Source organism: Taurulus bubalis (genome assembly GCF_910589615.1).
Source record: "Taurulus bubalis genome assembly, chromosome: 1".
In the NCBI taxonomy this organism is placed as follows: Eukaryota; Metazoa; Chordata; class Actinopteri; order Perciformes; family Cottidae; genus Taurulus; species Taurulus bubalis.
The window spans coordinates 18877364-18892938 of NC_136589.1; the positions used below are offsets into that span (position 1 = coordinate 18877364).

The following is a 15575-nucleotide window of genomic DNA, read 5'->3' on the forward strand; positions in this document are numbered from 1 at the left end:
TTGAAGCCTCCAGGTCGCCGTCGGCATCTTGTTTTTTTTGCAACCAGTGAACAGGAAGTGACCATATTAGGACTGAGGAGGAGTCTCCCTGGTGTCGACCTGTCAATCACCTTTTAGCCCCGCCCTGTGCTTTATGGTCTGTTTGACTCTAAATCAAGAGAGAAGTACCCAGTGTGAGGTTCCCGTCACCAGTCCCCCAGTGTTCCCAGTGTACCTGTGGGTGTGGGTGGCCCGTCACCAGGCAGCCCAGCTGCAGGGTGTCCCCCTCCCTGATGGTGTAGACCCTCTCGCTGTAGCGCTCCTCCTCCACAGTGCACGTGAGACCAGCGTGCACGATGCGCACGGTGGGGGGCGCTGTGGAGACCAGCAAAGGAGAGCCTTCATGACATCTTCATCACTCTTTCACCTTCATCACACCTTCATCGCCATCACTCTTTCATCACACCTTCATCACTCCTTCATCTTCATCACACCTTCACCTTCATCACTCATTCACCTTCATCACACCTTCACCATCACACCTTCAACTTCATCACTCCTTCATCTTCATCACACCTTGACCTTCATCACATCTTCACCTTCATGACACCTTCCCCAATCCTTCACCTTCACCACTCCTTCATCACTCCTTCACCTTCATCACACCTTCATCATCATCACTCCTTCATCTTCATCACAGCTTCATCTTCATCACACCTTCACCTCCATCACACCATCATCTTCACAAGAGCTTCACCTTCATCAACCCTTCATCATACGTTCCCCATTATCTTCATCACACCTTCACCTTCATCATCGAGAGGAGAAAGTAAAGATGAGAGGAAGATGAGGAGGAGGAGGAGGAGGAGGAGGAGGAGGAGGAAAAGATCCGGTTGTCCTACTTTTTTCTCTTTGCTATTTTTAGATGCCAATTTCTTTTTCTGTTCGTCCTCCAATGACTCGCTGATGTCATCAAACCCCAGAACATACACACGCACACACTAGGGGTGGGAATCACCAGAGGTCCCACGATACGATATTATAACGATGCTTAATTCCTGATACGATTTTATCACGATACTGCAATATCATCACGATATTGCGATATATTAAGTATTGCGATGTATTTCGATTTATTACCTTTTTTCAACCGCAAATGGTCCCCAGAGAAAACTTTGTCAACATCCATCCATTATCAGCCACTTATCCGGGGTCGGGTCGCGGTGGCAGGAGGCCCAGCTGTTTTACTGCTGCAGCCGCACCGATCCACCTCTCGATCTCCTGCTCCACCTTACCCTCACTCGTGAACAAGACCCCGAGATACTTGAACTCCTTCGCTTGGTGTAGGCATTTTGTCCCCACCTGGAGGGAGCAATCCACCGGTTTCCGGGTAGAGCACCATGGCCTCAGATTTGGAGGTGCGAACAGGACCGTTGATGAAGGGCAGCCCTGGCGGAAACCAACACCCACCAGGATCGTGTCTGACTTATTACCGAGGATACAAACACAGCTCCTACTGCAGGCATACAGAGACCGGATGGCCCGTGCCAACGGGTCCGGCACCCCATACTCCCGCAGCACCCCCACAAAAACCCCTTAGGGACCCGGTCGAAAGCCTTCTCCAAGTCCACAAAGCACATGTAGACTGGTTGGGCAAACTCCCAGGACCCCTCCAGCAGTCTTGCGAGGGTAAAGAGCTGGTCCACTATTGCACGCCCGGGACGGAATCCGCACTGCTCATCTTCAATCTGAGGTTCGACAAGCAGTCGGAGCCCCCTTTCCAGCACCCTGGCATACGCTTTCCCCGGGAGGCTGAGTAGTGTGATACCACGATGTTGGTATGGTTCGAGCACACTCTCCGGTCCCCCTTCTTGAAGATGGGAACCACCACGCCGGTCTGCCACTCCATGGGCACTGTTCCCGACCCCCATGCGACATTGAAGAGGCGTGTCAGCCAGGACAGCCCAACAATGTCCAGCACCTTCAGCATCTCAGGGCGGATCTCATGCACCCCCGGCGCCTTGCCACCAAGGAGCTTTTTGACTACCTTTGTGGCCTCTGCCAGGGATATGGGTGCAACCACCCCCAAGTCTTCAGGCGCTGCCCCCTCTCCAGGGGACATGTGGACCGGGTTTAGGAGTTCCTCAAAGTGCTGTTTCCACTGCCCGACGATATCCCCCGTCCGGGTCAGCAGGCCCCGTCCCCCCCGCTGAGAACAGGTTGGGGTAGGCCGTGCTTTCCATTCCTGAGCCGTCAGGTGGTTTGCCAGAACCTCCTTGAGGCCAACCGAAAGTCCTTCTCCATGGCCTCACCGAACTCCTCCCATGCCTGAGTTTTAGCATCCGTGACCACCGCAGCTGCAGCCTTTCTGCCCTGCCGGTACCTGTGAACCCTAGGCCAGCCAGGTCCGAAAGGCCTCCTTCTTCTGCTTGACAGCTTCCCTCACCGCCCGTGTCCACCACCGGGTTCTTGGGTTTCCGCCACGACAGGCACCGATGACCTTCCGACCACAGCTCCTAGCGGCCGCATCCACAATAGTGGCTTTGAAGAGGGTCCACTTGGATTCCATGTCCCCATTCACTCTCGGAATGTGTGAAAAGTTATTCCGAAGGTGGGAGTTGAAGACCGCCCAGACAGGATCCTCCGCCAGTAGTTCCCAGTTCACCCTCAATACACGTTTGGGCTTGCCAGGTCTTTCCAGCCGGCTCCCCCGCCATCTGATCCAACTCCCCACCAGGTGGTGATCAGTTGACAGCTCTGCTCCTCTCTTCACCCGAGTGTCCAAGACATACGACCGCAGATTAGATAACAGGTCATCAACGATCTCCGGCCTAAGGTGCTCTGGTACTAGGTACATTTACGAGCCTTTTATCTTCAAACACGACGTTCGTTATGGACAAACTGTGGCTAGCACAGAAGTTCAACAACAAAACACTGTTAGGGTTCAGATCGGGCAAGCCGTTCCTCCCAATCACCCCCCTCCAGGTTTCTCTATCATTGCCCACGTGAGCATTGAAGTCTCCCAGAAGAACTATGGAGTCGGCAGGCGGCGCCCTTTCCAGGACCCCTCCCACCGACTCCAAGAAGGCCGGATACTCCGAACTGCTGTTCGGTGCATAAGCACAAACAACAGTCAGAGCCTTACTCCCCGCAACCCATAGGCTTAGGGAGGCGACCCTCTCGTTCTCCGGGGAGAACTCCAACACAGCGGCGCTCAGCCGGGGGCTTGTGAGTATCCCCACTCCTGCCCGGCCCCTCTCACCCTGGACAACGACAGAAAAGGACAAAGTCCATCCCTTCTCCAGGAGCTTGGTTCCAGAGCCTGTGCTGTGCGTGGAGGTGAGCCCAACTATATCTAACTGGTACCGCTCCACCTCCTGCACCAGCTCTGGCTCTTTCCCCACTAGGTGACGTTCCACGTCCCTAGAGCTAGTCTACACTGCCGGCGATCGGTCCGCCCAGGCCCCCTGTCTGGCCCGCCGCCCGGTCTACATAGCACCCGACCCCGATGCCTCTCCCTGCGGGTAGTGAGTCCACAGGGTGGCTGGTCTTTGATCTTTCTTCGAGCTGATCTTTCTTCAAGCTGAGCCCGACCGGGCCCCATGGGCGAAAGCCCGGCCACCACACACACACACCCGACACACCCGACACACACACACACACACACACACACACACACACACACATACATAGTACATACACACAACCCCCAACAGGACTGTTGATGAACGCCAGTAGAGTCACAGAAGAAGTTCAATAGAACCTGTGAAGGGAAAATGTTTTATAATAATGCGTAATATTAAGTATTCATCAGCCCGACAAGAGATTAGAAGGGAACATCGAGTGTCGAACTGTTTGCAGTGGCCTTGTTTTGTTCAGGAGTCAGTCAGGAAGGCCAGACTAAAACAACAATAAGGGAAGATGTCAGAGAAGCAGTCACATTCCTTAATAGTTACCAGCTTGAGCTGGTATTCTGAGAAGGGGGTTGGAGGCGTAGTGGTACCTGTTTGAATTGATATAATAATGTGTCTGTTTGATTATTCGGGGGTTGTTGCGTTAGACAGACGGGAACGGGAACTGTTGTCAAATGATACCGGTCGCAATTCGTTCTATCCGTAAACTATGTGTTTCAAATAAATCTATGTGAATTGAATTTTAAACCAAACTCTCTGCGTTCTGTGGGTGTTTGATTACTGAGGTCCTGAGTGAGTCCCTGTGGTGTATCACGAGCAGTCAGATAGGACAGCGGTGTCCAAGCTTTTTTGAGCCACGGACCGGTTTTGTGTCAGACAATATTTTCACGGACCGGCTCACGGTGTGGGCGAAAAATATGATATAATAAATATGACATAATGAATGACGTAAATGATACGACCGGCATAAAGACAATTATAAAGTGCATAAAGATACAACTCACCATTACGCCGAATTAGTGGGAGCCCTGAGCTTGTTTCTCTGCTACGAGCCGGTCCCATCTCGGGGTGACGGGAGAAAAAGACCGACCCCTGTGTGTTTATGTCCAGTCTACTGACTCAACTCCGTAACTTAAACCTTTCATGTGCACTCTGTAACTTCATTAAAACCCGCTTCACAAAGACAGGATGTTGAAATGGAGGCAGGGTTTCAGAGCTTTTTTGGCAATCTCAGGATACTCTGCTTTGATCAACACCGAGTTGAAATGGAAGTTTCATTTATGGGGTAACGTAGGCCGCGGCCCGGGGATTGGGGACCGCTGAGATAGGAGATTCAAGTTCATACAGCGTCAGGTTTAGAAAGATTAAATCATCATCAAAGAAGGAAATCAGCCACAACAAACCCGATGAGCGTTGAAGTAGAACGTGACAGAACTGGAGAAGTGAAATAGAACAGTGACGGAACCGGAGAGATGAAGTAGAACCGTGACGAAACCGGCGAGATGTAGAACAGTGACGGAACCGGAGAGATGAAGTAGAACCGTGACGGAACCGGGGAGATGCAGAACAGTAATGGAACCGGAGAGATGAAGTAGAACTGTAATGGAACCGTAGAGATGAAGTAGAACCGTGACGGAACTGGAGAGGTGAAGTAGAACCGTGAATGAACTGGAGAGAGGAAGTAGAACCATGATGAATCGTAGAGGTGAAGTACAACCGTGACGGAACCGGAGAGATGAAGTACAACCGTGACGGAATCGGAGAAGTGAAGTGGAACCATGACGGAACTGTAGAGGTGAAGTAGAACCGTGACGGAACCGGGGGGTGAAGTAGAACCGTGACAGAACCGGAGGGGTGAAGTAGAACCAGTGAAAGTATCAGAACTGTTTTATTTCAAACAAAATTAGTAAAGAGCATAACAACTAGATCAATAGATTCTATAAATATCTGTGATCCATAAACAGGATGAACTCATGTTCATATGTTGCCTGAAGGTCACACACACACACACACACACACACACACACACACACACACACACACACACACACACACACACAGAATAAAGTAGAGCCTATGAGTCTCTGTCTGTGTGTGTTTATGATAAAGAGGTGTTTTCTATTTCCCCCGTAAAACCAGGTATTAATCTAATCCCTGCAGCGCCACGAAGCGCTCACGTCCTAATGAGAGATGAACCCTGCAGTACAAGCTGCACAACACACACACACACACACACACACACACACAAACACATACACACACACGCCTCGTTCTCTGAATTTCATGTGACGCTTCCTCACGCCTGCATCCTCCTTCACCAATCAGCTAATCGTGTCCGCTCAACTTCTTGTTTACATGTCATACACATACATACATATATATAAATGTATGTATATACACAACCGTTCAAAAGTTTGGGGTCACCCAGACAAATTTTCAGTTTCTCGCAATTTCTTGCATGGAATAGCCTTCATTTCTAAGAACAAGAACAGATTTTGAGAGTATAATCAAACCCACAAATGTGATGCTCCAGATACTCAACAAGCTCAAAGGAAGGCCAGTTATATAGCTTCTCTAACCAGCATAACTGTTTTAAGCTGTGCTAACATAATTGCACAAGGGTTTTCAAAGGTTTTCTAATCATTCATTAGTCTTCTATGCGATTAGCAAACACAATGTACCATTAGAACACTGGAGTGATAGTTGCTGGAAATGGGCCTCTATACACCTATGTAGATATTTCATTAAAAACCAGATGTTTCCACCTAGAATAGTCATTTACCACATTAACAATGTATAGTGTATTTCTGATTAATTTAATGTTATCTTCTTGAAAAAAACACTGCTTTTCTTTGAAAAATAAGGACATTTCTATGTGACCCCAAACTTTTGAACGGTAGTGTATGTATATATATATATTAGGGCTGCAACTAACGATTATTTAAATAATCGATTAATCTGTTGATTCTTTTTCCGATTAATCGATGAATCAGATTTAAGAAGACAAAAACAAAAAATGCATTAATTTCCAACCCTTTATTCAAAAACAGAACTGAGAGTGCAAATTCACAGTGCAAAACGTCTTCAGGAAGTGCACAAAGAGGTTGCTCCTTGAACATCCCCGAGCTGCCCGTGCTCACACACACAGCAGCACTCACAGAGAGATCGGGGGAGGCATGTTGAGTGCAGGAGCTTTTGCCGATCGTCTAACACAGAGACCCGTCTGCAAAACGTGTTTTAAAGCCAAACAGACTAAGGGAGTAACACGTCGAACATGGCTTTTCTCCGTGTCTCACGCCAATCTCAGAATAGCTGGCAGGCCAGTTGCTCTGCTCCGCTCTTTTTTTTCTCTCCGCGACTTATTGACTGGCGTAATAATCGAGCGGCACAATAATAATGATAATTAAATTTTATATATGTGTATGTATATCAGTGGCGGGCCGTCAGTGCCTGCTAAGTCTTCTCTGCTGGCATAAACAGAATCACAAAGTTATATCTATTTTATTTTATTGTTTTTCACAAATACACTACATGTATTATAATAATTTTTCCCTATTAGCTTATTTTTTCATTGCACAGCTCCTGTCTTGTCTGTTCCTCAGCTTCTGGCCGGCGCGCGGGCACAGCGTCGCAGCTGGTTAACCACTCTGCTTAACGCTCTTGTCAATCAGATTTCACCTCTGTTTCTCTCTATGGTAGAAAAGCCGGTTAAACTACATGGTGACGGCCAGCTAAGGGTTCTGTACGTGTGATTCCTCACAGAGACAATCCTCAGCAGCAGCACCCTGAATCTGCACACTCCGGTACACTAGGTGCACCTAGTCAAGTTGGTTGCGATCCACCATTTAAACTTGAAGAAGAAGAAGCAGCTGCAGACTTTCCCTGTAGACACAGTATAACACTTGGACCTGCTGTTCTCCCAGCCCCGAAGAGCGCATCTCACCCTGCTTGACCACCCGAGGCGCGATGGAAAGCAGGTATGCGCTAGCTCACTGTTAGCACGCAAGAGGGCAGGGGGTGCGCCGCGCCCCAACTGTTAAACAGCTGATCCACTGAAGCGCAGGTAGAAAATCCATGGCCCGCCATACACATACATACATATATATATGTATGTATATGTAGCGCCCTGCTACTTTGGTTCCATGTGTTTTGGGTCATTTCTGCTATCAGTTCTGTTAAACAGTATAGTTAGAAAAGTATTAAGTGGGTTTTGAACCTCTCGCGGCCGGACCTATTTGTTGCTCAGGTGTCCACAGGGTGGGGAGCCAATCAGAACAAGGGGGGAGGCGGGGAAGATAAAGAGGGAGGTCGAGCTAGAGTGGAGATGTGTGTTATGGTTCGTTCGAGCCCCGGGTTGTGGTTGGCATTGAGTAGCACCTACGACGAGGACAGACAGCCGGGTTGGAAGCAGGTCGGAGTGCACAGGTCATTGCCGTCGTGTGGTTGCGACTCACCAGCTAGCGGTGAACCAGTGAGCGCCTAACCAGCTAGCGGCTAATCAGCTAGGGGTTTGCTGAGGACCTTGTGGTTTAACTTTATTGACGAAATTGTACTTTCTTGATTCTTGTTGTTCTGAGTTTGTACTCATGGTGGAATTGCACTTATTGTAAGTCGCTTTGGATAAAAGCGTCAGCTAAATGAAATGTAATGTAATGTAATGTAAAGGACGGCGCTGCAGCCGAGGGACCAGTAGGCAGGACGGAGTCTCCTGCTTTCATCGTGCCTCCGGCTGGAAACAGGGGTTTCAGGGACTGTATCTATCGCTCACTCTGGAACCGTGTGTACGGACCACTCCTGTGGGGGATTGACACGAGCTCCAACAAGCGCGCCAAAATATGGTACCATAGCACGGACTATTAAATCCTGGGTATTATTGGGGTTTTCTTGTTACCCTCTGTGGGTTGTTGTTTGTTGTTAGATTAAATGTCGACGGTGTTGCATTCAATGTCATAATGCTATATTTGCTGAAGGAAATAAGGGGTTTAACCAGGGCTACAGGTATATCTGTATGAATACATGGGAGTTTGAGCTCACACTAACAGTATAGCTATATTTTTGAGTAGACTCTCTCCAATGCACCTCTCCAATGCACCTCCCATGCAACAGGGGTATGTTATGAGGCCCCTGCTTAGAACAGTAATTAAAGAGGGGAGCTATATATATATATATATATATATATATATATATATATATATATATATATATATATATACATATACATATACATATATATATACATATACATATATATATATATATATATATATATATATATATATATATATACATACATACATACATACATATCCGTTAGTCTACAGAGGAACTCCACCGCGGTCACATGACTTCATGTTAGTCTATAGAGGAACTCCACCACGGTCACATGACTTCATGTTTGTCTCCAGAGCAGAGGTGTCAAACATATGGCTGATTGTTAAAATTGCAGGAAAAAAAAAGAAAAAAAATTATAATAATAACTGAACTGGGGCTCAAACCACTGTTCCTCTGATTGTAAGACAGACATGCTAACCATTCAGCCACAGTCACATTTGATTGGGATGATGTCTGAATTGTTGGTGTTTATGTTTCAAGTTCATTGTAGAAAGACCGTAAAATAGGGTTTATCATCCAAAAAGCTTCACCAATGATTTAAACATAGAGAATATTGTCATTATGTATGCGTTATTATGCTGTGATTTTACTGGTCTGGCCCACTTGAGATCAAAATGGGCAGTATGTGGCCCCTTAACTAAGATGAGTTTGACACCCATGCTCTAGAGCAGGGATTCCCAAAGTGTGGTGCGCGAGCTGCCTCTAGGGGGTGCGCGAGAGGAAAAATGTAATGGTGGTCTAATGGTGTAATAATTAATATTAAACATAATTTAAAAAAAAATTAAGTAGGGTTTTTTAATTATAAAAATTCCCTTTGTAAGATTTACATTTAATTACAATTAAAAACATACAATTTAATAAATAGATGCACTTCCGGTCCGGCCGCCAGACTGTCTTTTACGTACACACTAGCTAGCCTAGCTTGTGCGCCTAACGTCATTCCATTCATTCAGCAACATCCATGAAAATATGTTAAACTGGCTGAAATCGGGGAAGCTGTCAGGTGGGACATCTGAAGCTATCAGTAATAAAAGAGGAGAGGGACAGAGAGAGGGTGAGGAACCGGAGGCGAGAGAAATGGAGAGGTGCGTTGGGGAGAGACTGGGAGAAGAAATTGACCCGGAGTCGGAGAAAGAGGAGACGGAGCGGGGGCACAGAGACCCATCGCGGAGTCAAGGTGAAAAAAGAGGAAACGAGAGTGAGCATCAGACTGGGAAAAAAAAGAGGAAATATGATGACAATTATCTGGGTCTGGGCTTCACTTGGATTGGCAATGCAGATTGCCCGAAGCCACAGTGCGTGTTGTGCAGTGAGGTTCTGGCTAACAGCTGTCTGAAGCCTCTTATTTGCGCCGCCACCTGAACACCAAGCATGCCAGTGCAAGTCAGAAGCCCCATACATGTTTTAGATCAAAATTGGAAGACGTACAAAACAGCCAAAAACAATTGCAGTCTCATTCATGTGTTGGGTCTACACCAGGGATTCCCAAAGTGTGGTGCGCGCACCCCTGGAGCCTCCTTTTTTTAATTATATCTGTTTCTGAGCCTACGTGCCACTCTTTGTTCTTTACGTGGCTTACTGTGTTTAAGTAAATAAATGTGAAATGCAATCTGCCTCTGAGCCTGTGCGTGTGTCCTCGCCATCCTTATTGCTCTTTAAAAGTGACGCCTTGTGTAACTGAAATTTATACAGCGGACTAAATCTTGTAACAAACGCCACGCGCGAGCAAACAGTTCTCGCATTAGTCCGATTTTATGCGGCTATAAATAGGCTCTGTTGCGTTTTTTTTTTAAGGTGTGGGGGATTGGGGGTGCGTGAACCCGGTCGGGATGTAGAAGGGGGTGCGTGGCCTAAAAAGTTTGGGAACCGCTGCTCTAGAGGAACTCCACAGGGGCACATGACTTCATGTTAGTCTCTAGAGATTGATTGTAGTTTTTAGTGAGTAAAATAAGTAATTTAGTCGTTATTGAACATTCATGGAACACAGAACGAGGACATTAAATCGTCCAATCAGATCATTCCGTGAGTTGATCTGAAACCTGTTTTGAAGTGAAACTCCAAAGTAAAAAAACTAGAGGTCATGCAGGGATCACGACTGTTTCCTCCACTTTTCACTTATTCATGTCAAAGAGCAGAAAGTGGAGAGAGGAGACAGTCAGACATGAACCTAAATATTAAAACCTCTATCTGTCTCCGTCTCACTCAGATTCACTCAGAAACTCTGTCTCTGTCCACTGATCTCAGGTCAGATTTATCTCATCTGTTTTATTCATGTCAAAGAACGGTTTTACATCCTCTCTCGCTCTGTGTAACTTAAGCTCTCTCGCTCTATTTCTGGAGCCAAGGATTTTTCAGAGGAAGATGCCGAGTCAGTGGGCCGGCTAAAAATAACAGCAGACATCTGATTGGCCAACAGCACGGGGCTCCTTCTGCATACGTAATGAGGAGGGGGGTGAATGAAAAGCAGCAAACAGGACTGAGATAGCTCTACGCTGTCATTTATATACGTCACATGATGGACCAATCCCTGTGAGGCAGCTCCGTGTCTCCCTTCTCTGATTAGTCGCTCACGCGATAAGGTCATTCAAGTGTTTGAGATGTTTCAGGCCCTTGGGCTCATTCTAGAAATCCTTCAGAAGATTACAGAGGTTCTAAAGGTTCACATTCTTTAGGTTGTTACAATCCTTAAAGAGGTTCCACCGGGTCTTTAGGATATTTGAAGGAGTCCTTGAAAGACTTTAGGGTTCTAGCTGTCCTTTAGGAGTGACTGGAGGTCCTTAAGGAGGTTGTTAAGATCCTTAAAGGAGGTTCCACAGGGTCTTTTGTCAGGTCTCAGGGGTCCTTAAAAGACTTTAGGGTTCCTCTTGTCCTAATGCCGTGTTCACACCAAACGCGGCGCGAATTAGTCGCGCGAGTAGATTACATGCAAAGTCAATGTACAGACGCGATAGGTTGCGAAGATGCACATTTGTCGCCGGGCGGCACGAATGACGCGTTTGAGGCGGGACAGAGCGTTGGATGCGGCGCCAATTCGCGTGAGTTGAAATTTCCCAAATCTGGCGAAAAAAATTACGTGACTCAGAGTCGCATCAGCCAATCAGCGTTGAGAATCATCGTTGAGAAGCTCCGCCCGTCACCACCGCCGTCTTGCCGTTGCTGAATCAAACTGTTGCTGCTCCTCCTGAAGTAGAGCTGGTAGCGGCCGTCATTCAGACGCTGTTGTGGGACTACGGATAATATTATGAACCCAGACACCATGGAGTTTGATGTTCCGACGTATGTGGAATTTACACAACAAGTGTAAAGCAGAACTAGTGGTTATTTGCATGGTGGATGGCGGAAATCTGTTTTACGGATATAAGCCAGACGCTCCTGGAGGTGTCGGTGAAATTCACTGAGCTGTGTGCGGCTACGGATGATGTTATGAACCCAAATCGCCCCCCCCCAAATCCCCCCCCCCCCCCCTTAAGATTGCAGTCCTCCCTGCAGGCGATCTTGCCGGCACCAGCAGGCCTCTCAAAACGACGCGGGGGTCGCCTGGGACTTAAAGCCTTCGCCCTCCGATTTGCAACCCATTCTCCTCATGCCCTCACCATCCTTCTTAAGCCAGAATGGCCTCATGGAAACTGGACTCACCCTTGGTCCCACTCATAGCCCGTGTCACAGCACAGGCAGGATGCACTGCAGAAGGCGTCATGGAGTACTTTGACTCTACCTGGGAGGGTAGAGTCTTCATTGACACGTCAGGCCACACCCGACTTCCAGCCAGGTCATTCCCCAAGATGACCTGCACTCCCCCAATAGGCAGCGAATGTTTTACTCCCATGACCACATCACCTTGCACCAGATCTGAGACCAACGTCAAATGATGCTTTGGCGCAGAAAAGACTGTCAAATCCATCCCTCGGGACGCAGTACTGGAATCAGTGTCTGTTTCCGCAGAGAAATTCAACACAGACTCAAAAATAAATGACTCTAGAGCCCCTGAATCTCTTAAAATCTTAACTGGTACTTTTGTCTCCCGTCCGACCAGTGAAACATAACCGTCTTGACACAAATGCAGCATAACCAGGGTCAATCTCCTGATGTGCTGTGGAACCTGTCAGCTCTTGATCCAAACCTGGTTCCTCAATCACTGACTGTTTGGAAGAAGGCTTCGTGTGTGCCCGCACGGCAGCAATGGCACGATTTCTTTCTTCCCCACGCAAGGACACAACAGCCCTACATGGTTTTGCTGGTAAAAACCCAGGCTCTAACCTTTTTTTTTAAGACTGGACACTCATTTCGCCAGTGACCCTTGCCAAAACAATAGTTACAGACACGATTCGGGTCCTTTCTTGCCCGTAACTCCCGGTCTGCTTTAGCTGCAAACGTATTTGCCCCTTCTGAACAAAACTTACTGGCGTTAACTTCCCCCAAACTCTCATGGAACTCAAGCCCTCCATGACCACGGCTCTCACCAAAAAATTCGTGTTATGCGTTAAGACAAACTCATCTGCCAACCTCGCCGCATCTGTAACCTTGCTTACCTCCTTTTCCTGAATGTAGGTAACCACACGGTCAGGCAGAGCATTTTTGAACTGTTCAAGCAAGATCAATTCCTCAAGGTCCTCCTTTGTATCTACCTTTAAAGCAGCACACCAGCGATTAAAATTAGTTGTTAACTCACAAGCAAACTCTACATGAGACTGCTTCTCGTTTTCAGTGACCTGAAACGCTGGCGATAAGCTTCTGGTACCAATTCATATATCCTAAGTACAGCAGCCTTAACCAACTGGTAGCTACCACTATCAGCAACACTCAAGGCTGAAAAAGCCTCCTGGGCCTTGCCAGTGAGCACACACTGCAACAAGAGAGTACGCTCAGCATCTGACCACTTCCGAGCATCTGCTAAGCGTTCGAACAAAACAAAAAAGATGTCAGGGTCCCCTGCATTAAACTTTGGAACCAACCTTTTCAAGTAAACATCAAATGATAACACCGGCTCTCTCTTGTGTGGATCAGCCTTAAGTTTCCCTTCACTTATAAGCTCCATTTTATATCGATCCAACTCTAACTGTTATCTGAACATGGGCTAATTCAGCCTCCCGAAGATGTGTCTCTTGTTTTAATTTAGCCTCCTGAATATGTGCCTCTAGTTTTAATTTACCTTCCTGAAGATGTGCCTCTTGTCTTAAACTTTCTAACTCCACAGCATTCTTTTGTTCCTCTTGCATAAGTTGTCGTTGTTGCTCGAATGTCAAACCAACTCAAAGTCCGGTCAAAACAGGAGCCATTTTGGGAACTTTCCCTGAGTCACTCACGACAGGCAACACTGAACCTTCAAGGTGACCAACACTTCCTCCTTATTCAACTTTTTAGAAATCTCAAAACTGTAGTGGTCTGCTATTTTCCTGAGCTGATCCTTTTTGTAAGAATTAAGCAAATCCTCTTCCTGTCTCCTGTCACCTGACTCCTGTCTCCTGCCTCATTTCTCCTGCCTCCTGTTCACCTCCAGCTGTCTCCTGTCTGCTGTGTCCTGTCTCCTGTTCACCTCCAGTTGTCTCCTGTGTCCTGCCTCCTGTCTCCTACCTCCTGACTCCTGTCTCCTGCCTCCTGGAGGCTGAATCCGGCTGACAGCTGACAGAAGAACATGGTGGATTATTCTCCAAAACTGAACTTAATCCTCACAGCGAGAGAAGTCTCCTCAAGATGAAGACTAGCTGTGATGCGGCTAACGTTCCTCCTCTTTGATCTGCTAAACCCTCAGAGCGCGCACGCACGCACACACACGCACACACACACACACACACACACACACACACACACACACACACACACACACACACACACACACACACACACACACACACACCAATAACACATTATTGTTACATGTTTCCTCATCTCTTTCCCTTGTTTCCTCGTCCTGTCCCTTTCTCTCCTCTCCTCACAAGCCAAGATAGCAGAAACATGAAGCTCCAGATCTAAAGAGATGAAAGCGTCTAAAAACATGTGGAACCATGAGAACGGGAGTTTGCTTCCTCTGGGAGTTTGTTTCCTCTGGAAGATTGTTTCCTCTCAGAGTTAGTTCCCTGTGGGAGTTAGTTTCTTCTGGGAGTTTGTTTCCTGTGAAAGTTAGTTCCCCCTGGAAGTTTGTTCCCTCTGGAAGTTTGTTCCCTCTGGGAGTTTGTTTTCTCTGGAAGTTTGTTTCCTCTCGGAGTTAGTTTCCTCTGGAAGTTTGTTTCCTCTGGGAGTTTGTATCATCTGGAAGTTTGTTTCCTCTCAGGCTGAGTTTCCTCTGGGAGTTATTTCCTCTGGAAGTTTGTTCCCTCTGGAAGTTTGTTCCTTCAGGGAGTTAGTTTCTTCTGTAAGTTTGTTTCCACTCCTGTCTTGTGTCCTCCTCTCCTCTTTTCTTTCCTCCTCTCCCCTCTTGTTTCTTCTCTCCCGTCTTGTTGCTCCTCTCCTGTTTGGTTTCCTCCTCTCATCTCTTGTTTCCTCTCCTCTCCTCTCTTGTTTCCTCTCCTCTCGTTTCCTCCTCTCCCCTCTTGTTTCCTCCTCTCGTTTCTCTTTTCCTCTTATCATCTCTTGTTTCCTCTCCCCTCTTGTTTCCTCTCCTCTATCGTTTCCACCTCTCCCATCTTGTTTCCTCTCCTCCTCTCCTCCTCGTCAGTCCTCCTCGTCTCCTCCTTGGAGCGGTTACTTCTCCTCCACTGGTCGGGTTCGGCCGGAAGGATCCACATAAATCCAAACAGACATGTTGATTAATTTCTTCACCCAAATGTTTAGTGGAACAGAAAAGAGGCTGCCACGCTGGCTGGTGCACAAACAGAGATGTTCTCTGAGCCGTGAAGTGTCACTCCACTGTCTCCACCTCCACAAACAGGCAGCGGCAACCAGCAAAACAAACACACCTAAAAAGGGACAAACACGCAGTGTGACAGCCAGAGGTCAGTGGTCAGACTGTCAGCGTTTATTCACGTTTACGCTACAGTTGGAAGGATGTCCCACTGTGATCAAAGGGCATAAACCAGAATATTTTCATGCTTTACTATCACCTTAATATTTATCTCCTTTAAATGATCTTTAGTT

General features: G+C 47.3%; 1 protein-coding gene across 1 annotated transcript in view; it reads right to left on the bottom strand.

Moving 5' to 3' along the window:
- mdga2a (MAM domain containing glycosylphosphatidylinositol anchor 2a) overlaps positions 1-15575 on the bottom strand; it is a gene marked incomplete at its 3' end in the record, with an annotated part of 99827 nt that overhangs the window by 81757 nt on the left and 2495 nt on the right. The window contains exon 2 of the mRNA XM_079221208.1: positions 215-354. Within this exon, the coding sequence (XP_079077334.1) occupies positions 215-354 (140 nt within the window). The remainder of the gene's footprint in view (positions 1-214; positions 355-15575) is intronic.